The sequence below is a fragment of the Saccostrea echinata genome, unplaced genomic scaffold (genome assembly GCF_033153115.1).
Source record: "Saccostrea echinata isolate AGI-Se365-2 ecotype Australia unplaced genomic scaffold, CSIRO_AGI_Sech_v1 ptg000013l, whole genome shotgun sequence".
Lineage (NCBI taxonomy): Eukaryota > Metazoa > Mollusca > Bivalvia > Ostreida > Ostreidae > Saccostrea > Saccostrea echinata.
The window spans coordinates 2,676,763-2,702,500 of NW_026889762.1; the positions used below are offsets into that span (position 1 = coordinate 2,676,763).

Consider the following 25,738-nt stretch of genomic DNA (forward strand, 5'->3'; position numbering starts at 1 on the left):
GAGAGAGAGAGAGAGAGAGAGAGAGAGAGAGATTAAAATATGACTAAAATTATCTCACTTGCTCTGGATGATTGAAAATGCAGTTTTTATACCAGCTTCGCCCGTATTCTCAGGAAAGGCGTCATATTTAAATTTGTTTTGCAGGAGTTGGGGGGTGGCGGTTAACACTCCTCATCCAAATAGCTACATAACCCCAACCTCCCATGCACCCAAACCCCCTTAGTTAAGCTTCATATGCTTTTCTTCCCATGTGCCTGGTTTTAATTATAATAAATGAATGTGAAAATTGTGTACCATTGTTCCATAGAATTCCCTTCAATAAAATGATAAAATTTAATAACAGTCAGCATTTTAACTGCATGGGTTCGTTATTCCCTTCCTAAGAATTAAATATTCTTGCCCGCTTTTGTATAGAGAGTGCATTTTATTGTAGTATTTCAATGAAAATCAATTTTATTTCCTAGTTTATCTATTGGCATTATCTAAAATAAACTGCAATATGAATACATCAGTATCGGAGTTTTAGTTGCTTAATACATGAATCTGTGAGAAAAAATCGCAGTTTTAAATCATAGACTGTATATTCATACAAATCATTGTACATGTAGATATATTTATATATCTATATAATAATATAATAAATTTATATATTTATGATGTGTTGATGCATTTACCACAAAACCATGGATGATCTCGTGAAATAAATGAGTATTCTATTGTACACTATAGGAGTATTCTATTGTACACTATAGGAGTATTCTATTGTACACTAGATCCTTTGTCCTTGTTGCATTATATAAAATCTTGCATCATTTTCTACCCATTGCAATTCCTATAAAGGCGATAAACATATCAACACTCCTAGTACAACATGAAGGAAGACGTGAGGAGGAAGCTGTTCCGTACATTCTATATTGTTTTATTTAAGGTATATCGACCCTCTGATAAGAGCAATAACTCTAACTGGGATGAATGACTATTCCTTATAACATTTTCAAGTTTAAAAAAGGCCATTTATGTCAAATTTTGCCCGGCAAAGTATGTTGAAAATCTGTGCATTTGTGCATGAATAGCCATAATTCCTAATACACACATATAAATTACATTTTTTTTTGGGGGGGGGGGGGGGTGGGGACCATTAGAATTTAAGCAGAATTGTATATAAGTGAACAGAGGGGCATTAATACTAGTAAACAAATGAAACAAAATAGCAAAATGGAGTAAAATATTGGAGAACTAGAGGCTAAATCAATTTTGGAGACATTTTTGATTCCCCTATTCGCTTAGCTTTTCCTCATTTTCTTCAATGCAGCCTGATTTGATTTTTCAGTGGCATGCTTGTCAAGATGTACTTCGGGGCTGAGACGGTTTGCCATCGGGCAACACCCACGGGTGATCTCGTCTATATATAAAAAAAATAGAATTCTTGGACACGTTTATAAACGAGAATTATTTAAGTAAAGTTTGAAAAGAACTGCACTATACATATAGTGGGCGTAAATGACAAAATTCTGACCAACAGTCTAGATAACTTTTCCTGTCATATATTGTATTTTTAGTTCGGGATTTATAACAAAGTTCAGAATATTTGTGCGCCACGGTGCTCAGTGAAGAGAGTGAAAGTAAGAGTAGAGTATATAGAAATATAATACATCTTAGTTTGAATACCTTTGGAACTAGATTTTCTTTCTTTCTTTTTTTTTTTATAATCAACATTTGATAAGTTCTTTAAAATGCCGAATAATTTCATCAGTTACATGGACATGTTTCTTTCTATACATAAAACTATATATATATGTTGAATAAAATAAAATAAATATACAAAATGATAAGATATGAATATTATGACAAGGAAAGCTGCCTTCAGCTGATTCAAAAAAGTATTTAAAACACTCTTTGCTTTTGGACAATATCCAATTTGTGTTTCTTGATAAAGGTGACAAGTACATGTATATTAAAAAAAAATGCAGTGCCATTTCAAGAACCGTTCTATAAATAATCAAATGAGCATTTAGAAAATCGCAGAAAATGATGACTTACTAGTATACTATTGTATATATGGTCTCAAGTGGGTCATATTTTCACATATAATTTCACTTGAAAAGCAATGAAATGAGTTATAAAACCTTGTTGTGAGGTAAATTTTTGCCTATTAAAAAAATAATAATGAGGAAAAAAATCCCTTAATGATGAAAATTGGAATTATTTAAACTTTAAAACGTTATGCATTGATCATTGAGAATAATTTAATTATAAAATCATGAAGCCAGAATTTCAAATCTCAAAATATTTTTAAAATTCTAGATTAGTAAGTAAAACTTTTCTTTTAAATTGCGGTTACAAACAATCATGTATGTTATGAGTGATATATATTTAAATGAAATTAAATAATTAAAACATAAAACTACACCTATGTAATGTACGGTTCTTTTATTCAATGAGAGTTATTCCTCTTTGATCCTAAATATATTTTATTATCCAAACAGCATTTCTCTTTTTCATGCTTGAATGGTCGTTGGTAAATAATCATCTTAACCATTTAATACACTGACATGTATATATATAAATAAAAATTACTTCTGAGGCAAATTACTGCACAGGTAACTAAATGACTTTCAGAGTTCACCTAACGGGTAATAGGCGTGCCTTTATTAAAGCGTACGGCCGACTATGAATATATTGCAGAAGAGCAATTTTTGCGGGAAAAATGAAAGAATTTTCAGAAGAGTAAGAAGTGATCCTGAACATGTTAAATGGTACTCATAGTTGGTTATCACCTATTCAGGATAATATTAGGTTAGAGTTTGTATGTGTTATTTCGAAATACTTTTATTTATTGGACAGAAAAAGAGTTCACCAATTTCGAATTTCCTCAAGTGTGTCAACCAATAGATGAGATGTTTCCATGAACCAGGCAATCTGATTAAAATCAGATCCTCGATGCTCCTTTGTTAAAAAAGGAGCATCGCGGATCTGATTTTAATCAGATTGATGAACCAGGTCCAGTACAATCAGTACATTTAGCTACGTAGCTGAAATTACCTACCGTAGCTTTATTTACCTACCTCAGGTAGCTTTATTTAGCTATTTCAAGTTATGTTATATAACTATATTCAAAAATTTACAAGACGTGTCATCTAAACAGGGTTCGACACTAACTTTTTAAGGCTTTAGTCCGGCCGGACTAGTGCTTCTTTACTTTTACTAGTCCGCACGCGATTTTACGAGTCCGTCAAAAAAAGAAAGAAAAAGAAACATCTGTGTTTTTTAACATTAATTTAACTTGACAATTAATATATGTTTTATACTTTTTTTGAAATAAACAAAGCATTTACATGAAATATATTATTCCACAGATTCGCTGAAATCTCGCAATCAGCACGTACAACCATATTCCCGATCTCATTCTATTTTTTGTTGTTGTTGTTGTTTTTTTGTCTTTACATTACATCCAAAACGTCCAACATCTTTCTATAAAGTGTCATACTAAATCATGATCGCTAAAAACTTTTTACTTCATATCAATCACTCAGTCGAAAAATTAAGCGCTGAATTGACTCAAAATTGTGTAACTACCTGCTAAAACCTAGAAATCTAAAAATACATGCGGGGTTTTCCAGTAAAAGTTGTTGAGAATCGGACATTAAAGTAATTTATTCATATTGTTTTCCAGAAATTTTTATTGGTCCGCTTGGACTAATTAGCCACAGATTTTATTAGTCCGAATGAAAATGTATTAGTCTGAGACTAACGGACTAACGTTAGTGTCGAACCCTGCTAAAGTGTTCCTTTTTCTATTGTTAAAAAAAAATTTCTGCTTCTGCATAGGATTGAACCACAGGCACTTGTTTCTGTGATAAATTTTTGACCCATAGTATACTGGTATAATAATAACACAAGGTATCCAACTCCGTATTACACATAGTATCCCCCTCCCTCAGAATCGCACTCATTTACAATTTCAGACGACATTTACTGGCAAACTGTTTATACCTATGTCTTCTGCGATAATTTATCTACACAACCATATATGGCATGCATGTCTTTATTTTCTTTTAACCCTGTAAACAGTGTCAAAACTCTGCTCACCAAGTGGAAAAGTCGAACTCAACAATGAAAACGTATGTGCTAATCCTGGGCAGGGAGCACTCAAGACGGGGGTACTCCGTGTAATACGGAGTTGGATACCTTGTGTTATTATTATACGATGGATTAAAAATTTATTATAAATTAGAAAATTTATTAGAAATTTATCAGAAACAAGTGCCTGTGGATTGAACGGCTGCAGTGCATTACCAAAAATTTTGAAAATTGGTTGGATATCATTTACTGGGGGTGTAACAATATGACCAAAATGTATCTAAAATGTATACTAAAATGTAGTATTATTAATTACATAGTTTTATATTGGCCGAGTACAGTATGATACCTGGAGTAAATTTTATACCTGGCAAGGCGAAGCCGAGGCAGGTATGAAATCTACTAACCAGGTATCATCCTTTACCCAGTCACTACGAATTTATGTAATGACTTTACCCCACCAATGACAAAACTATGTATTCAGGTGTCTATAGTATAGTTTGTAAAATTGATTCTCCCAGCTGTATGTTTCATCACTCCCATACAGTGCCTATTATGATGTCATGTTGTGCTATGTAACATAGTTTTTGGAGTGTTTCGTGAAATAGTAATGTACTCACAGTTTTGAAGAATTCTGATATCAGGAGAACAATGTTCCATATTGTGTGTTTGTTAGCTCACCTGAGCCGAAGGCTCAAGTGAGCTTTTCTGATCAAAATTTGTCCGTTGTCTGTCGTCGTCAGCGTCGTCAGCGTCGCTGTTGTCGTAAACTTTTCACATTTTCATCTTCTTCTCCAGAACTACTGGGCCAATTTCAATCAAACTTGGCACAAAGTATCCTTGGGTGAAGGGGTTTCAAGTTTGTTCAAATGAAGGGCCACGCCCTCTTCCAAGGGGAGATAATTACGAAATAGCAAAAAATTAATGGCATCATTGAAAAATCTTCTTCTCAAGAACCAGTGGGCCAGGAAAGATGAAACTCATGTGGAATTATTGTCAGGTAGTGTAGATTCAAGTTTGTGCAAATTATGACCCCCTGGGATAGGGTGGGGCCACAATGGACGATCAAAGTTTTACATAGGAATATATAAGAAAAATCTTCAAAAATCTTCTTCTCAGGAACAGCAAAGCTATGATTGGTCATATTTATTTTGAAGCATCCTCAGGTGGTGTAGATTCAAGTTTGTACAGATCATGACCCCTGGGGGTAGGGTGGGGCCACATTGGACGATCAAAGTTTTACATAGGAATATATATTAGGAAAAAACTTCAAAAATCTTCTCAAGAACAGCAAAGCTATGATTGGTCATATTTATATGGAAACATCCTCAGGTGGTGTAGATTCAAATTTGTTCAAATCATGACCCCCTGGGGTAGGGTGGGGCCAAAATGGACGATCAATGTTTAACATAGGTGTACATAGGAAAAATCTTCAACATGTTCAAAAATCTTCTTCTCAAGAACAGCAAATCTATGATTGGTCATATTTATGTGGAAGCATCCTCAGGTGCTGTAGATTCAAGTTTGTACAGATCATGACCCCTGGGGGTAGGGTGGGGCCACATTGGACGATCAAAGTTTTACATAGGAATATATAGGAAAAATCTTCAAAAATCTTCTTCTCAAGAACAGTAAAGCTATGATTGGTCATATTTATGTGGAAGCATCCTCAGGTGGTGTAGATTCAAGTTTATTCAAATCATGACCCCCTGGGTTAGGGTGGGGCCACAATGAATGATCAAAGTTTTACATAGAAATCAGGGATTTTTTTAGGGTCTCTCCGGGGCCGAAATTCGGCCCTATTCCCAATGCTGAAAAGTGCATGTTTTTCCCAAAATCATACATAAAAATTCCCAATATGAAAAGAAGTATTAAGTTGTAAATTATTAAAATAAAATAATGACAAAAAGGTGTTTATGTTCTCTATGTGCGATGTACGAGCCATCCGAGGACTTCCGAGAAGTTATTCGAAATACTATGGATGTTTGCATGCATACTTTTTAAAGTGGGATCGATGTTTAAAAATTAAAGTCGGGATCGTTATCTAAAAAATAAATGTGCATCATGTCAGTCTCTCCGGTTTGCCTTGGTCAAACAATACCAATTAACCACTCATCTGGAACAAACCCACTATCAAATATTATTTTAAAGAACTTCTTACATAAAGGTAAAAAAGATGACAACGTATAAATATGTTCATTTACAATGTTATCATACCCTGCGGCTTTGCCATTTTTAAGCTTCTGAACTTCAACAGCCGCTATTATTTCATATCACTAAAGCTGGTTTAAGCCAGCTTCATACTATAAAAAATAAGAAAAATGATTAAATATTTGACTTTTGCTTGTTTTTTCATATTTATTTGTATGAAGATATTTTTCCCAATTTCAACCAAATATCGCTATTTTTCCCAATCTTGACGGCCCCGGCCCCTGGAATCAAGGGGTAAAAAAATCCCTGGAAATTTATAGGAAAAATCTTTAAAAATCTCAAGAACAGTACAGCTATGATTGGTCATATTTATGTGGAAGCATCCTCAGGTGGTGTAGATTCAAGTTTGTTCAAATCATGCCCCCCCCCTCCCTTTTTAGGGGTAGGGTGGGGCCACATTGGACGATCAAAGTTTTACATAGGAATATATAGGAAAAATCTTCAAAAATCTTCTTCTCAAGAACAGCAAAGCTATGATTGGTCATATTTATGTGGAAGCATCCTCAGGTGCTGTAGATTCAAGTTTGTTCAAATCATGACCCCCGGGGGTAGGATGGGGCCACAATGAACGATCAAAGTTTTACATAGGAATATATAGGAAAAATCTTTAAAAATCTCAAGAACAGCAAAGCCACGGTTTGTCATATTTATGCGGAAGCATCCTCAGATAGTGTAGATTCAAGTTTGTTCAAATCATGACCCCCCCCCCCACTCCCTTTTTAGGGGTAGGTTGGGACAACTTATGCATTTAAGCTTTTCAATACTAAACTGATTTTTCCTTTTTTCCTAGCCACAGTGCTCAGGTGAGCGATGTGGCCCTTGGGCCTCTTGTTACTGACCTTAGTTAACTTTTTACTTGTCAACAGACAGTCAGCAAACTTCGTGACAAGATGTAGGAACTCAAGTTGTTCCAAGTTTTACAAAAGAAACATAACTCCGTATTGACAGTGTATTGATTTTCAAGTGACCATATAATTATTACACCAATCTTAAGACAGGATTTCATAAAAAAAACATCGGAGGAGGGGTAAATCATGATACATTGGAATTGTATGACACATATTGTGACATTTCACCCTTCATAATTTTTAATTTGTATTTCTCTGTTCTGAAATGAGAAATTCTCTTACAATGATGTGAAAGGATAAAAGTTATAGATTATTTCTTTAGTTCATGAAAACATTTTGTAATGTTTAATAAGCTTTAAAGACAAAAAAAAAACCCAGCATAAGTAACTAAAGAAAATCACTTTTATTAGGTAAAACTAAAAAGAAATAATATAAATGGCTTAATAAAATGCTATACAGTGAAACCTCATTATTTTGAACTCTGGGGGACCGGAAAAAAAAAACTTGGAGATATACGAGGACTTGAGATATCAAGATAACGAGGATAAATTAATAAAAGAATAAGTGATTGGGACTTCCAAATCACAGACATATCTGTTAAATTCGAGATTTCGGTGAATGAGATACCCATGCCAATTCAACTGTATATATATCAAGATACACAGGTATAAAGTGTTTATACCATGATATGGTATATTTTTGTGTATTGTGGTATACCTGTATATCAGAACAATATTACTTCCCTATTTTTACAGTAAACCTCATTGCCAAAAAATATTACTTATCATGGCCGAAAATTCTAAATGAAGCATTTCACATTAAGTTCAATGATCAGATGGATAAGTTTTTCATTAAGGCATTTAAATATATTCCTGTTTTTGGATATTATCAAACAAATTCTAGTTAACAAAGTACAGACTGAGAGGTATCTTGAAGTTTTTAAATTGTCATGCCAGATATTTCCATTGCAGTTACTGATATATATACATTATTATAACAGTAACTTGATCCGAAGAGTCGTATCACGTCGAGTGAAGCGTCTTGTTTGAGCTGATGATCCGCGCCTGTCAACTCGACGTGATACGGCTCTTCGGATCAAGTTACTGTTATAATGATAAATTTATTATATACCCCCTTACAACTAGCAAAATATAGTTTTAAATAAACTTTTGAGATCAATTAATAAGATTTTTCCATTAAACAAAGCATTTTGTCTACGAACTTTTTGATGCGCATGAAAAATAACGTCATGTTTCTGTGTACTACGTCATCAATTTCAGAGAGGGGTGATATGGATTCAGAAAACCACAGTGTGGTGATCCAGAAAGTCGGATCACACCGTCACGTGATTGTACGAAATCTACAGTAAAATTGAGTGATACACTCTTGGGTATATAATAAATGAATTTTCATGTGATTTAAGCATTATATTTCAAAAAATCTTAATTAAAATTGTTTGTATCTTTTTTCTTTATAATGTGGATTATTAATAAATTGTTTTAAATCATCATTCTCAAAGTCCTCTGCCATTTCCCGACTCATTCCTTGTGCTACTGGAAGCCTGAGGTTTTTAAGATTAATTTTGATTTTCGGAAAAGCTAAACATTGATTTGGAGATTAACCAATAAGATTTTCAGTATTGACATACAGTTGAACTTCAGTATCTCGAACACGGATATCTTGAATACCATGGATATGTTGCAGGGCTCTCACACCACTTTTTGGGACTGGGGCTGGGGCCGTAAAAATTGGGAAAATTAGTGACCTTTTGGGTAATTTGGGAAAATCATAACTAGACATTATGCTTAAATTCATGATATATTGAGTTTCTGGTGGTTGTTATCAACTAAATTTCTGTTTTGTAATGCAGAGAAATATGAATTACAAGTTTAGTAACTATATATCTTACTAAATGTTCTTTAATATTTAGGGAAGTGATAGATTAATTTGGGAAAATTAACACATTCAATTGGGAAAAAAGGTGTCTTTTTTTAATTGGGAATGGGGCCTTTGAACGGCCCCAAATATAGAGAATCGAGAGCCCTGTGTTGAAGTGATTGAGAAATCCTTACCACGTATTTCATAAGTATTTTACCCCAGCGATTTTTTTCTACCCATTGGGAAAGGGTCCGATACCGGTTCAGTTGGGAAAAATAGCATCGAAGTAGATCAAAGGAGAATTTTCTGGCATTTAAACAAATGAAACGTATTTTCAGTTTATTCCAACTTCATTACATATTACCCCGTGTTTTAAAGAATAAACAACAAGTATTTATTGTTTTTCGTATCATTGTCCCTGTTTTCGCATTTTCATGCTTTCAATTTGTCAAAATGTATGACATTACGCTGTCTACACCACAGGTCCCCCATATTACGACTAATCTCTACTTTCGATTCAAGCAGAAGTGAAACAATTTGTCAACTTGTACAACATGTACAATGTTTCATTTAAAAAGAAATACGATGTCATCATAGTCTGTTGCTTGGCAGTTGAATTGGGAATTTTTAGTTTCAAAATTGGGAGAAATTAATGCTTTTTGGCATTTGGAATGGTACCGTTTATCAGTGCCAGTTATATAAGGAAAAAAAAACGCTGTACCCTCGATATTTTGAACCCTCGGATATCCCGAAGTTTTATCTCAGTCCCATCGAGTTCGAGATAACGAGGTTTAACTGTATATTAATAAGTGTTTTAACTTAAGTATGGATAAAAAAAAATTTCGGTAATGCAATATCAGTTTTTGGTAATGCAAACTGTAGATTGAACTTGGATTTCTGGATTACAAGTCATGTGCTCTACTGATTAACACGTAGTAGGAAGGTGTGCATCGTCACATGAACGCATATACAACTAGGTTTATTTTTTTAATTTCTTAATCTTTGACATGTCTATGTGGTATAATCTCTTACAAGTAAAGTAACAAATTCAGATCCTGAGCTGCAGTAGCTCATTCAGTAATCCATTGTTTTAGCTAATTAAGCTAATTGTTGCTACATGTAAAGTATAGAATTTTTATAAATATGAAAATTGTCCACCCTTGTTATTCTTACATGATAGGTTCAATAAATATATACAGGTACATTTTATTGTAACTACTAACCTTGTAGATGAAATAAAAGTAAATATGCATGTAGCCATGTACACGTTTGTGTAACCTTGTCGATGAAATAACAGTAAATGTGTACACATGTTTGTGTAATTTTGTAGATGAAATAAAAGATGGATGTATTTGACTTGAGCAGTCAGGAAGAGTTCTCTCCCTTTAAACCTCTCACAAAACGAGCTAGGAAAGTCTTTGATAAACCCAGCGATGTTGCTGTTTACCCTGGCAACAAAAATACTGACACAGGAACATTGACCAAAACTTCAGAAAATTTACATGACAGTCCAGCAGGTGTTGGCAATTCTAAAAATTTATCAGGAGGAAATAACACATATTCTTGTATTGATGAACTTGGTGTGGAAGTAAATTCTGAGATTAAAGATTACAAACTGAAAGCAGAGAGAGACTGTGGTAAACCTGTGTATATTTACAGCCAGGAATTGATTCAATGCTGTTATGCAATGCCTAAAATCATCAATAGGGTAAAAAAGTGTTTTCTTTTGTTAAGTTTAAGTTCAAATGCAAATGATAAACATGTACATCTGTCTGAATTATCACCTATTACTGGTAGTATACCTCTTTTTTTTTTACAGGCAAGTATGGTTCACAGTTTAATTGAAGCATACGGATTACTCCAGTTTATGCAGTAAGTCACTCCTAACAAAGTATGTCAGCTTGAACAGTTAAGATAACCAAAACAATGATAGGTGTTCATTGTGTAGTTTATATTGGAAATGGTGGAATATTGAGAGACAGAGTTAAATATTGTGTTCTCCCTGTAATTAAAACAAATGCTGATCCACCAGTCTTTATTCAGTTGCATCAGTAAGATTATTTTTGTCATACTATTTAAAAGGAAACACACCCATGCCACCATTTCAGTTGTTTTATTGTGACAGACTTTATTGTCAGGGTCACGCCCCCACGTAGAGCCTTGGACCAGGAGATGTCGGGATTCCATGCTAAAGATTACATTGACTTCCTGGCTTTACTCAGCAAACAGAATGACGAGGAAAAATATGAAGAAGAAAGTGAACAGTATGGCCTCAGTAAGTGTATTTGTTTTCATTAGGTAACATTCCAGATTATAAATCATGTGTTTTAATTCAGCAATTTTAACAAGTTTTTCTGATCATATTTCATCCAGTGTCCATCTGTCCATCTCATCTGTCCTTCCATTTGTAAACTCTTTACATTTTTGACTTCTCCAGAATCAAAGGGCCAATTTCAACCCCATGTTAAGAATATTATTCAGTCTTGCCCTTGATTAAGGGGAGATGATTTAGAATTATTTATTGAAAAATTTTAACTTCTTTTTTTAAATTTTTTTCAATTTAATTTTAAAAATATTTTTTTCAAGAATCACTGGACCAGAAAAGATGGAACTTACATGAAGATTCCTGACACAGTATTGATTCATGTTTATTAAAATCAAGACCCCTGGGTTAGGGTGGGCCATAAGATGTCAAAATTTTATGTGGGAAAATATTGAAAAAATCTTCAAAAGTACATGTATTCTTCTGAAGAATCGCATGGCCCTGATTAGTTTTATTGATATGAAAGCATTCTCAGGTAGTGTAGTTTCAATTTTGTTCTGATCATGGACCTTGTGGTAGGGTGGGGCCACAATAGAGGATTGAAGTTTACAAGGCAATGCTATGTAAGAAGAAATCTTTGTCATGTGCAGCAAATTCACAATTAGAATTTATATGAAACATTCCTGGGTAAAGTTATGCCCCCCTTCCCCACAACCCCCTTGAGAACACAGTCTTGATAAAATATTAAGGTAAGTCATATGAAGGGAAACAACTTTATTCCAAAGTAACTATAAGCCTTATGCTGACCAACTTGTATGGATGAAACATCTAGGGATGCACACTACCAATGTGACTGCTTTAGAAGGTTAGTCTTACATTCTCTGGTTGATTTAAGTGAAAAAAGCTTTTAAATCAAGTCCATTCTCAAGCATGGGCAGATCCAAAAGGAGGAGGGAGGTCTTCCCCCCTACCCCAACCCAATACTGACATTGCAGGGTTCGACACTAACGTTAGTCCGTTAGTCTCAGACTAATGCATTTTTATTCGGACTAATAAAATCTGAGGCTAATTAGTCCGAACGGACCAATAAAAATTCCTGGAAAACAGTATGAATAATTTACCAATGTCCGATTCTCCACAACTTTTACTGGAAAACCCCGCATTTATTTTTAGCTTTCTCTAGCTTCTTGGCGGGTAGTTAGACAATTTCGAGTCAGTGCTTAATTTTTCGACTGATTGATATGAAGTAAAATGTTTTAGCGATCATAATTTATATGACACATAAAAGAAAGATGTCAGACATTTTGGATGTTTGTTTGTTTGTTTGTTGTTTAACGCCCCTCTCGAGAATTTTTCACTCATATGGAGACGCCACCACTTGCCTGTGGAGAGCTGCAAATTTTGTCCTATACTCGGCACTTAGGGCCATTGAGCAGTGAGGGATCTTTTTCGTGCCAGCACCTACTGCAACATGGGACCCCGGTTTATACGGTCTCATCCGAAGGACCTTTTTTTTTTTTTTGATGTAATGTAAGAGAAAAAGAACGACATCGGGAATACGATCGTACTCGTTGATCACGAGATTTCAACGAATCCATGCTGGGGAATAAACCCTTTCACGTAAATGCTTTGTTTATTTAATAAAAGTATTAAAAAAAACGTATATTGAAAAGTTTATCTTTAAATTAATGTTACAAAACATCGATGTTTCCTTTTTTGACGGACTCATAAAATTGCATGTGGACTAGTAAAAGTAAAGAAGCACTAGTCCGGCCGGACTAAAGCCTAAAAAAGTTAGTGTCGAACCCTGCATTGGATCCCCTTCCCTCCCTTCATGAGAACACAGGGTACAGGGAGTCTTGGTAAATAGTGATGTAAGTAAGGAAAGTTATATTAATAAAGGAAAACAACTTGTCCAATACATACCCACCCCCTCCTCAACCTAATAGGTATTTTGGGTCTGGGTTTTTATTTGCTTGTCAAGAAATTCCTGACTCAAAATTGGAAATTATTCCTGGATCCCTGCGTGCAAAGTAACTAAGAATTAGGGCTTTTGCAGTATATCGATACATACTGATATTCAATAATCATGATAATGTATATTATCCATTAAATAACTTCCAATATGTATCGAGCAGGCAATTTTTCATAATTCTTATATTTTTTAATGACAGTGAGACAAGAACTTTGAAATGGGTTATAAAACACTCAGTTGTTATAAAATTATGCAATAAATGATTTAAAAGACTTTTTTTTATAGACTTGTTAAAGAATACAATATATCACATATCACTTTATAAAATATTTATCGTATTGTATCAAAATTTTTTGCTCATACTCAGTCCTACTAAAAATTCTACCCATACCATACTTGCATAAATGTTTCACCTAGGAATGCACACAACAAGAATGTTTGATTGGTATGAGACTTTGCCTTGCTTAAAAATAAAATTTCTTGAGGTGAGCTTTGTAATATTTGATTACCTATGTTTATAATCAAGTGCTTGAATTACATCAACAATTGGCTAATTTTTTATTATAACCAATGATTGGGACAAATACATCAACAAAGGTTTAAAATATTGAATGTAATAAATTTTAATGCTTAAAATCCATGTGACCTTGACCTTGTCCTAATTACCGTTGTTTAGAGCCATGGCATACTTTCTCATCAATAGCTAGCTTTGCTTAAACCAATCTTTGTTATATGAATTTATTTTCATCTGATTCAGTAAGATTTTTACAATTATGACATGATCATGTTTTTTTTTTTTTTTAAAAATAATTTAAAGTAGATCCATGTAGATAGAATATTTTATTGTAATATAAACAGAATAACACGAGGTCTTAAAATTATTTACCCACTCTTCATATAATTGATTCCATAAATTTGAAGATGCTCACATAATCAATATCATGGTGATTTTTTTTTTCATCTTATATCTCAGTGACAGAAACTTGCAATAAAAATGCAGTGTTTACATGTATCTGATTTTCTTCACTTTACCCCTGAGACACTCAGCCACAAAGAGGTTGTCTCTGGTGTCTACACATAAACCAAATGGATACTTTAGACCACAGTTATCAATGTAACGGAGGAACTGTCCATCCTGATCTAGGATGTGGATACAGTGATTGACATAGTCAGCTGTCAGGATCTTACTCTGGCTGTCTGTTGTGATGCCGGCTGGAACAAATGATCTCTTGTTAGTAGAGGGAGGACCAGTGTATCTAAATCGGAGTCTTCCTGCCTGATTAACTACCACTACTGCTTTGGCTCCATGGTCAGCCACACAGATATCCAGGTTCCTGTTCTCACTGATGTATTTAAGGCCTTCAGATGAATACAGAGGTTTACCTTCACTGTCAAACTGAATGGTTTGTTTCTCTGTGGAGCCAGAGTAACGGACAACTTTCAATTGTTTATCACCACTGACCATGGTAACCAGGAGGTCACCAGAAGAGGTACTACAGATATAGCGAGGTGTCCATCCCTGTAGTCTGATCACTTCCTCTATCTGTTTATTCTTCACTATGTTTACAGTTCTTGTATCAGGGTCAGTATAAACTAGATCTCCACTCCTTGTCACTGCTATATCACATGGATCATTCCCTGACTTGGTTTGGATTGACTTCAGTAGTTTGCCCTGGAGGTTGTAGAGTTTCATGATTTTGTCTAATCCACATGTCCAGATTTCTTCATCACTGAGACAGGTAACACTGTATAGATATTTATACCCAGTGTGTATGGTGGTGATGAGCTCTGGTTCATCAAGCAGTGGTTTGACTGGTGGACAGTATTCAGCTTCTGATGTCTTCATTGTGTAGCCATGTTCTTCTGTTGTAATGGATAATGCTGACAGAGAACCAAACATTTGATGGAGCTGTTCTGTGTTGATCTTCTTATGAGAGAAACTTGGTAATGACACATTGACTTTAGGAGGTAAACTTCTGAATTCAGCATTCCTGGATTTGTACACAGAGGTTAGAGAGACATCATTGGAGTCCAGTATTTTCTTCAGATCAAGTATGCTCTGTTTTACATCAGAAGTAATCTGTTTGATTTCATTTTTCTGTTTATTTAGAGCAGCCAGGTGTTTAATTTTCATCTCTTCAATTTCAGATTTCTGTTTGTTGACAATGATGTTAATTTCTCTGTGCCAGTCTTCTCCTTGTTTGGTGACAGCTGTTGTCAGTTTCTCATAATGTTTCTCCAAGTTGATTTTTTCAGAGTTTAAATCTGATGTAATTTCTTCATATGTAGGATAGATTTTTTCCTCTAGTTCTTTTAAGTCTTTTTCTAAATCATTTGTTTTAGAACTGAGTTTTTTCAGAACATCTGTAAATTTATGCCCGTGATGTTTATCAGAGGAGATGCAAGTAGAACAGACAGGAATGTCACATTTCTCACAGTAAAGTTCACAATGTTTCTGGGTGTGGTTTGGACATTTTGGGTAGCTAGGAGTAGAAGTTCTGTGTTTGTATGGTACAACATTGTGTCTTTTAGATGAATCAGAGAGATGTTTTCCAACACAGACTATACAGAGGTTTACATGACAAAGTTCACAATGACTCTGTAATGCAGCTGTTTGACACAGGTCACAGAGGAGGATGTCTTGGGCACTATAACGGGGGTCCATTATCATCTTCTTCTTACTTGACCAAGTCTAGGTGATGCTGTAAAATAGATTTAAATTGTGAAGTATAAGTCTTATGTTTAGGATTTTTTTTGTGCTTTGTGCAAACAAAAATGAAAATATAAATAAATAGGTAAAAGTGAAGATTTTGTGATATGAAAATACAGTCAAACCTCATTATCTGAAACTTGATGGGACTGAGAAAAAAACTGAGATATCTGAGGGTTTGAGATAGGAGGGTAAAATACTTCAAGGTGCTTGGACACAGATTTGAAGTTAATATTTTCTCAAATTTTTGGTATAATATCATGACTTATATGTTTTTATAGCATTTCACATGGAAATAAAATAAAAAACTTGTTTTATCTGAAAATTATTGAAACTACTAATTTCGGGATGCGTTTGATTGACACATCTATGGACTTCACAAAGTAAACTTTATCCTTAATACTTAGAAAAGTAAAAATTTTGTTGTGCATTAGTGAAAAATATTAACCTATAATCCAGAAAATAAAGAGTAGAAATGTGAGAAAGCAAAACCAACTCACCATTATTGTCAGTCCATGCTCAGTGATGTGTGCAGAGCTTAACAATTTGAACACACCTGTGAAATGTAAACTGTTTTTGTAAACAGGGCACAAGCTCTGTTATTGTTAATGTTTACGTTTCACCGGATGTGTTCAATTTGTTAAACTCTGCACACATCACTGAGCACGGACTAACAATACTGTTGAGTTGGTTTTGCTTTCTTACATTTCTACTCTCACTGAATTTTCTGGATTATATTTGAATATGTTTCATTAATACACAACAAAAAATTTACTTTTCTTAAGTATTAAGGATAAAGTTTGCTTTATGAAAGTGCTAGGATGTATCAATCAAACGCATCCTGAAATTTGTAGTTTCAATAATTTCCAGATAAAATAAGTTTTTTTATTTTATTTCCATTTGAAATGCTATAGCAACGTATAAGTCATGCTATCATACCAAAAACTTGAGAAAATATTAACTTCAAATCTATGTCCAAGCACGAAATACGTGGTTAGGACTTCCCAATCACTTTGACATATCCATGGTATTCAAGATGTCCAAGTTCGAGATACTGAAGTTCAATTGTATGTGTGATGATCATGGTAGATGGGTTCTTGGCATGTAAGAAAGTTTATCAAGGATGAAAATCATTTATAGAAAATATACTTGACAATGTAAAGAAAATTAAACAAAGAGAATATATATATAGTTAATAGATTTTGTTAAAGCTGGGCTGTTTTAGTAAAGGACAATTCTAACTTGCATGGGTTTGTGCTTATATACACAGAGCTCCAGATAAGGTGCGTATTTGCAGAAATATGCATTGAATTTTTCAAAATATGCATTAGAAATTAAATCAGGGCGTACAATTACGCATTAGCAATCATAAATAAGCATTACATTATGAAAGTACTGCGTATGACGGATTGAATGATGCAAGTACAATTTAATTAATTATGTGAATTGAGGTCAGCTCAGTGTTTTAATTTTTATTGAAAGGAATTTTTTTGGCTTTCCACACGCTCCTGTGCTATAAATAGTGCCACGCGACTTTTAATGCAAACGGAGAGTAACTCCAAAACTATTACCTCGACCGATGTCAATATAGCAAAACCTAATATATATTTTTGATTAAAAAACAACAACAGTCGGGACATTTTGAGAGTGGCAGGTTGGGATAAAAATCTAACGATTAATTTTATCTGGCCAAAGGAAGGATATTTTTCTCGGTAAACTCTTGCTACGATCGATATAGGCCTAATCTTAAATGGAGTTCTGTGTTCAGCTGGTAACTTAATTTGCCTACCGTATGGTCTTTCTGGTGAAAGAAACAAAATGTTTCTCGGTTAAAGCTAAAAGCTGACAACATTTTTAAAATTTCATTAACCTAATTGATTAATGCAGAAACTGTCCGTTTTTTACATTCCTCTTTCAAAAACACTTATTTTGATAAGAAGCTAAAAATCACATTAGATGACAAAAGAGCAATAGATTAACAAAATACTCTTTGATTATTCAGCTAAAGAGCAAAATCTGCATTGATTTGAAAATCAGGGAGTAAATACACTTTGAGGTAAAAAATTATCTGGAGTTCTGTATACAGACTAAAAACTGTTTTTGTCAACATGGAGATTAAAATATTCTCAAAGAATGTTTCTTAAGATCAGAGTTTTAATTTGCAAATCCACAAGATGTTTATACCTGTGATTCAGTTAAATTTTACCATGGCAAGGCCGGGTTAAGTATTAGATACAATTGTGACCTCAATTGTGACTTAAAACCCCATGCTGAGACCATTACTGTCATATATGCATTATTATATTGCTCTTTTTTAATGGGTTTCCACTTTTTAGTAAAACATTGTTTTTAAAAATTCAGATAGAGGATAATTTGCACAGAGAGGTGTTGATATAAAAAATGAAATAATATCTCACCTGTAAACTCAACATGGCTCCCAAAATACTGTCTGACGATTTACTTCCTGGTGTTGGCCTGTTGCTAAGTCATGTGATTTTAATCCAGGTCATGTGATTTAAATACCTGTCAATATATAGACCTTTGAAGTTGTTTTTCAATATGCATATGTGGCTTTAAAAAAAAAAAAAAAAATAACAGATAGATTTATAAGTACATGGAATTTTCAAAATAGATTATATTCTAGATGTATAATTTATTAAATCATGAAAAACTTGTATCAGCATTAAGTGATTTTTTCTTTTGTTTTAATGAAGGTAAATACAAGTGAAAAAAAACAACAACCAAATTGCATATAGAGATTTATGAGTTATCTGGTGAACAAATGGCATATAGTTGATATCATAAATTCAAGGATATTCAGAAATCTGATTTTAAAATTTTAAAATCAAATAAAATTGTTCTTTTATTTATTGACAAAATTTGTTAAATACAGGTAAATTTAAAGTGATATTTGATAAACTTTAATGATATAAAAACAAATTAACTATCAAAATTTCTATTGTTATTAGAGGGAAAAGTGATTTTAAAAAGTGGGAGTAGTTGGAAGACACTATCAAGCTCTTCATTCTATACCTGGAAGAACAAGACCAATATGAATGTGAAATGAACTACATTCAGGAGTCATAATTAAAAAGAAAATATAAAAATATAACAAAAATTATTTTGTGTGTGTGTATTGTTGTGCTTCTTCTATTAAGAAAGTATTTCATGTTTCTACAATTATTACTTATCTGTTAATTTGTTTGTTTGTTTGTTGTTTAACGTCCCTCTCGAGAATTTTTCACTTATATGGAGACGCCACCACATGCCGTTGGAGAGCTGCAAATTTTGACCTTTACTCGACACTCAGGGTCATTGAGCAGTGAGGGATCTTTTTCTTGCCAGCACCTAGGCTACTGCGACACGGGACTCGGTTTAAATGGTCTCATCCGAAGGACTGGTCTCCATGTCCCACAGTGGGATTTGAACCCATGACGTAAGGATCAACTCCTTACTTTGCGACTCTAGAGCAAACGCTCTAACCACTGCACCAAGCGGTCGACCTAATCTTTTAATACCTGGGACTTTATATAGGTAGTGAAGGCTTATATTTACGCAACAATGAACATGAAGAGTCAAACAGAAGCATAGACTATAAATTTCACACCAGTGCAAGCATTTTCAGAGAAGAATCATGTAAATATTACCCAGTTTAGTTGGTGCAAACATTTTTTCCTACAATCATTATACTGCACTTTTCTTAAATAAATGTTTAGCTCAGTTTCAGATAATGTATTCTCAATATATTTTTATGTAAGTGTATGCATTGATAATACTTTGGTGAGAATTTATCAACTTTATCAATTTTTTTTTACCTTAATCATGACTTTATTATTTATTGTGTAAAAAACTCAGTTTTAAATTAACTATTCAAGATAATTTTATTAAACTTGATACAGTAATAAAAATTTTCTTGTTGCATTACTAATGAACCCAGGGTGGGGTATTCTTGACCTATGGACATATTTTTAGGGGGGGGGGGGGATCTTGCTTTTAATTTTTGAACAAATATGAGATTTGTTTTGGTTTTAGTTAGGATTGGTTTAAGTTTTAGACTAGGGACAGGGTTAAAGTCTTAGACAAGCAACTTGGTTAAGGTCTTAGACTAGCTGACTTGGTTTGTCTTAGACTAACTGACTAGATTTAGGTCTTAGACTTGGTTTAAGTCTTAGATTAGCTGACTAGGTTTGGGTCCTGGACTAGCTGACTAGGTCTAAGGTCTTAGACTAGCTGATTTGGTTTAAGTCTTAGATTGGCTGACTTAGTTTAGGTCTTTAACAAGCTGACTAGGTTTAGGTCTTAGACTTAGTTAAAGTCTTAGAATAGCGACTTGGTGTAGGTCTTAGACTAGCTGACTTGGTGTAAGTCTTAGATTAGCTGACCCGGTTTAAGTCATAAACTAGCTGACTAGGTTAAGTCCTAGACTAGCTGACGAGGTATAGGTCTTAGACTAGCTGACTTAATTTAGGTCTTAGTCTAGCTGACTTGGTTACGGTCCTAGACAAGCTGACTAAGTTTTGGTCCTGGACTAGCTGATTAGGTTTTGGTCCTAGACTAGCTGACCTGGTTTAGGTCTTAGACTAGCTGACTTGATATTTATCCTGTTAGTTTCCACAAGATCATCAGAAAGAAATGACCAAATTTGACTTTGACATCTCTTTCATTTTAGTATGAAACATTTTTAAAATTTCTTTTCGTTTTTAAAAATGTAAAAAAAAAAAAAAAAAAAAAAAAGAGGCGTGTCTCACAGTGGATTTGAACTGGGGTCCTTTGGCTTGGAAGTTACCGCTCGTTCCACTGGACCAGTAATGCTTTCAAGTATCGGGTATTTAAATTATTTTTAGATGATCTTGATATCAAGGGGCACTATTTTGTTTGTCATAGTAATTTGCAGGCATTTGATTTAGGGTATTTAAATTTTGGAATCGGTTATTGCAATCACTCGACAAAAGTTAGCCAATGACTTAAAAGTTTTTAAAAAATTATTTTTGTGCCTCAATTTTAGATGTATTTTCAGATAGTGAATGAAGTTTGTTGAATATTGCCAACACCCTGGGGCAAAGGGTGTGGTCTCAAGGTCACTTCAAAGTTTACCAAAAATTATCTTTGTTAAATCTTTGATATTTTGCTTAAATTACTATAGGGACTAGGATCATCATCAAATCTTGTCAGTTGATGCATCTTAGGACCTCATATCATGTTGACTCAAAAGTAGGTCACAGTGACCTATTTTTGTTTTGAATTTTGCAGGCATTCATTTTCAAATTGTTTTAGAGGCATATTTTGAACACTGTAAGGCCTATGATGATAAAAATTTGTCAGTTGAAGCATCTTGGGTCCTCAGAGTACGTTAACTGAAAAGTAAGTCACCGTGACATACTTCTTGAAATTTTATGACTATATTTAAATATTTCAGGTTGTAATTGGCTTAGAATGATCAAACTTTGTCAGTTGATGCATTTTGGGTCCTCGGAGTACAGCAACTGAAAAGTAGGTCACTGTGACGTACTTTTGAAATTTCATGGCTATATTTAAATATATCAGGTACTAATTGGCTAAAGAATCATAGAATCATCAAACTTTGTCAGTAGATGTATTTTGAGTCCTCAGAATGTGTCAACTGAAAAGTAGGTCACAGTGACCTACTTTTAGAATTTCAAGGCAATATCTAAATATTTCAAATAATAAGAGACTTAAAATCATCAGTTGAGGCATTTCAGGGTCTTGGAGTATGTTGTTCAAAAAGTTACCACGACCTACTTTTCGAATCTCATGGCTATATCTGAATATTTAAGATAATAAGGGGCTTCAAATCATTGAACTTAGTCAGTTGATGCATCTTGGGTTCTCATAGTGTTTTAGCCAAAATGTAGAACATGATGATCTACTTTTGGAATTGTCTAAATAAACAGGATACTTAGAGGCTTCAAATAGAAGTGAAATTTATCAGAAGAGCAATTCAAGGCCTTTGGGCCTCTTGTATTTTATGATTTGTTGTCTTTTGAGAGTTTGTTTTAAACCAAATTGATTAAAAAGTAGCATTCAGGGAAACAAAAGGGCTTTGGCAATATTTTACATGTATTATGATCATTTCATTGACCAGTGATTTTCTTCCCTTTTTAGCCTATGACTGCCCGATCAATCGTCACGTTTACACATATGCTTCTTTGACCAGTGGGGCATCACTCAGGGCTGCTGAATGTCTGCTGGAGGGGCGGAGTCAGGTCGCTGTCAATTGGTGTGGGGGATGGCATCATGCTAAGAGGTAAAATACACTCTCCGAAGAAGCTGTCTTAAGGCCCTTTCACAATTGGCGCACGAGCACTTTACAACACTTTGCGATCGGAATATTTTAGCTTCGCACGAGCTCTCGCATATGTTGCTCGATGTCTCGCATTTGTTGCATGCGTTTTAGTGGTCGCATCAAGTCTCCTCAAAATAGTGGACGTACACTATTCAGACGCGACCAAATGCGATCCAAATTATCTCAAGGCAACTCATGAACATTAGTACGAATGTCTTACAACGTTTTAGGTACTCATAAGAGTGATGCGCGATTTTTGAAGGCCGTACGATGAATTGCAGCTGTCTATGCGTGTGTTTTGTGACCATTAGACTGTTGCGCAATGTATCTCATGTAATCTTGCAACGTTTTACTATCATTGCACGATTTATCAGCTTCAATTTACCATGCAAATATATATATATATACCACATATATTATATATATATATATACTACATATATTATATACATACATCAATACGATATCAAATTATCGAAACACTTTGCTGTCATAATAAAACAGTCAATAAATAATTACGCACATTCTAAGCGGTAGTCGCCTGCGTGGCGCAGTGGTTAGTGCTCTAGAGTCGCAAAGTAAGGAGTTAATCCCTATGTCGCGGGTTCGAATCCCACTGTGGGACGTGGAGACCGGTCCTTCGGATGAGACAGCATAAACCGAGGTCCCGTGTCGCAGTAGGTGCTGGCACGAAAAAGATCCCTCACTGCTCAATGGCCGTAAGTGCCGAGTATAGCACCAAATTTGCAGCTCTCCACCGGCAAGTGGTGGCGTCTCCATATGAGCGAAAAATCCTCGAGAGGGACGTTAAACAACATACAATCAAACAAATCTAAACGGTAAAGATATTAGAAGAAATAAGAAAAATCGCAGCACTGTGTAGGGTTCTCTAAATTTAGAATTGTGTGGCTGATGGGTGTTGCTTTAATGCACTCGAACGAGCATTCGTACCATGGAACACATGATCGCACGAGCGCCGCACGTCCAATCGCATTGACACACATTAAATCGTCCGATCACCTGATCACTCGTGCGATCCTAACGCATTGTCTTACAACACTCGCTTTCATTGTATATCAGTCGCATATAGACGCAAGATATATCACAAGATTTAATGCGTTTGCATCGCACAACGGTCGCTTTAGATCTTGCGAATTTCGTACGAACACTTTTTCATATGCGATTATTTCGGCAACAGTTTACGATCCAAATCAAATTTTTTCGGTCGCATGAATATTTTGTCGCGTCTGCTCGTGCGCCAATTGTGAAAGGGCCTTTAAGTAGAATGTTCATGTGTATTAAACGGTGGGAAATTTGTATGCCATTAGCTTTTGCACTGTAAGTCATAATGTCAAGTGATTTGAATTTGAAGGCTTTAAAGACCCTTGGTTGGAATAAATTGAAAATCTTTATTATTTTTTTTGCTCTTTGCTAAATTATTCTAACTTGAGAAACTATTTGCCAGAATTTCAGAATCAAGAGGCAGTATGCAGATTTGGTATGATAATGTCAAGAGTATATATATATATATATATATATATATATATATATATATATATATATATATATATATATATATAAATAAATAAAATTATATATATATATATATATATATATATATATATATATATATATATATATATATATATATATATATATATATATATATATTAGTGTACTAAGAAATGATTTAAACATTACTTATGGCCTGTTAGATATGTTGTTGAATGTGGTTTATGGCATGATTATTTTAGACACAGGATCAAAAGTAAAATTCTTCTGATGAAAAATCTGTTTAAATTTGTAAATTGATACTTTAATAAACTGATGAGATTCACTGATTGAAAATTTCTTATGTGTTTGTAAAACACTGATGCCCCTGTATGGCAACTTATAGCAAAGGTTAAACTTTCCAAAATGCAAATCAAATATATTGGTACCCATAGTAAGGTCTTGTCTTGAGGAATATACCTGTGAAATATAAAAGCCCTAGCAACAACCATTGAATACATATGGAAAAGGTTATATTTTTTCAAAAGTAAGTAGAACATCAAGGTCAAATGGTCAAAATTAATGGTGCCCAAGAAAAGGCCTTCTCACAAGAAATACACATGTGAAATATGATAGCCATAGCACAAATCATCCAAAAGTTATGGCCAAGGTTATAATTTTCAAAAAGAAGTCAAACTCCAAGGTCAGTGGATTACAATTGTTGGTGTCCAAAGGAAGGTCTTGTCACAAGGAATAGACATGTTAAAGAGGAAATCACCTACTGTTTAAAAGTCATCCAAGGTTAAAGTTTTCCAAAAGTAGGTCAAACTCCAAGGTCAAGGTCAAAGAATCAAAGTTTTTGGTATCCAAAGGAAGGTCTTGTCACAAGGATGACATATGTGAGTATGAAAGCCCTAGCACCAACCGTTCAAAAGTTATGGCCAAGGTTAAAGATCAGTAAAATTTTGCAAAACGGGGGAAAACTCCAAGGTCAAGGTCAAAAGGTCAAATATGATGGAACCAAAGAAATACACATGTGAAATATGAAAGCCAGAGCTCCAAACAATCAAAAGTAATGGGCAATGTTAAAGTTTTTGCAGACAGACGGACGGACAGGGCAAAAACTATTTACCCCCAAATCTTCGATACAGGGGCATCACAGCATAAAAACACTAACTAGGAAATGGTTTATTCAAGCTCAAGTCCAGTATAAAAATTACTGAAGTGCTTTTCTTTTAAAGAACTTTTGGTTTGAGGGATGGGACATAAGGAATTGAGAACTGGGGTTTTAAGAAAACACCTAATCATGTGCAGATATGAGAAGCAATATTGAATATTTGTATTTCTTTGACAGCACATGGGGTCAATTACATAGGAAAGTAATTAATTAAATTACAATTACTTGCCCAAAACCTTCAATTAAATCACCATTACCATTACAAGGATTTCGCTAAAAAGAAAACCTTCAAACCCGATATATGTATGTTAGGTTATTCAAAAATTTCATGAACGATTAAAAAAAATAAAAAAAGGAAAGGTTGGTGATCGAGACATGGACTTTGTATAAGCCCTGTACTGATAGCTGGATTAAGAGACTTTTTCATTTTTTTTCTTTTTCAGACACACAGCATCAGGATTCTGCTATGTCAATGACATTGTTCTTGCCATCTTAAAACTGAGAGAGAAGTTTGAGAGAGTTCTATACTTGGATCTAGATGTACATCATGGAGACGGTTAGTGACTTATTCAGTGTTTATATAAGTACATTGTATGTATGTAAAATGAAACACAATATTGAGAGGTGTATGTTTATTAACAACTCAAAACTGTTTTACTTTGAAGAACAATGGATTTGGTGGGAAAATATGTTTGAACCAATTTAAGACAATGTGAACAGGTTTTTGTCATTTCTTTTTTATATATATTAAGAATCAATTGATGATAGCTGATATAGATAATTTTATGAAGCAACCTCCAT

General features: G+C 34.1%; 2 protein-coding genes across 4 annotated transcripts in view; one reads left to right on the forward strand and one right to left on the reverse strand.

Moving 5' to 3' along the window:
• Positions 1-2,711: 2,711 nt before the first annotated feature.
• LOC133186338 (histone deacetylase 8-like) overlaps positions 2,712-25,738 on the forward strand; it is a 33,365-nt gene continuing 10,338 nt past the window's right edge. Inside the window, exons 1-6 of one of the 3 annotated variants that reach the window (XM_061321590.1) lie at positions 2,712-2,796; positions 10,348-10,725; positions 10,837-10,889; positions 11,156-11,292; positions 22,089-22,230; positions 25,381-25,493. In XM_061321590.1, coding sequence (XP_061177574.1) covers positions 10,360-10,725; positions 10,837-10,889; positions 11,156-11,292; positions 22,089-22,230; positions 25,381-25,493 — 811 coding nt within the window. In that variant the 5' untranslated portion in view covers positions 2,712-2,796; positions 10,348-10,359. Of the gene's footprint in view, positions 2,797-3,036; positions 3,071-10,347; positions 10,726-10,836; positions 10,890-11,155; positions 11,293-22,088; positions 22,231-25,380; positions 25,494-25,738 lie in introns of those variants that run through there. The other 2 variants (XM_061321589.1, XM_061321591.1) reach the window with 2 other exon arrangements.
• LOC133186328 (E3 ubiquitin-protein ligase TRIM36-like) lies at positions 14,207-15,961 on the reverse strand. Its single transcript, XM_061321581.1, has one exon. The coding sequence runs from the start codon at positions 15,924-15,926 to the stop codon at positions 14,259-14,261; it is 1,668 nt and encodes a 555-aa protein (XP_061177565.1). The 5' UTR covers positions 15,927-15,961; the 3' UTR covers positions 14,207-14,258.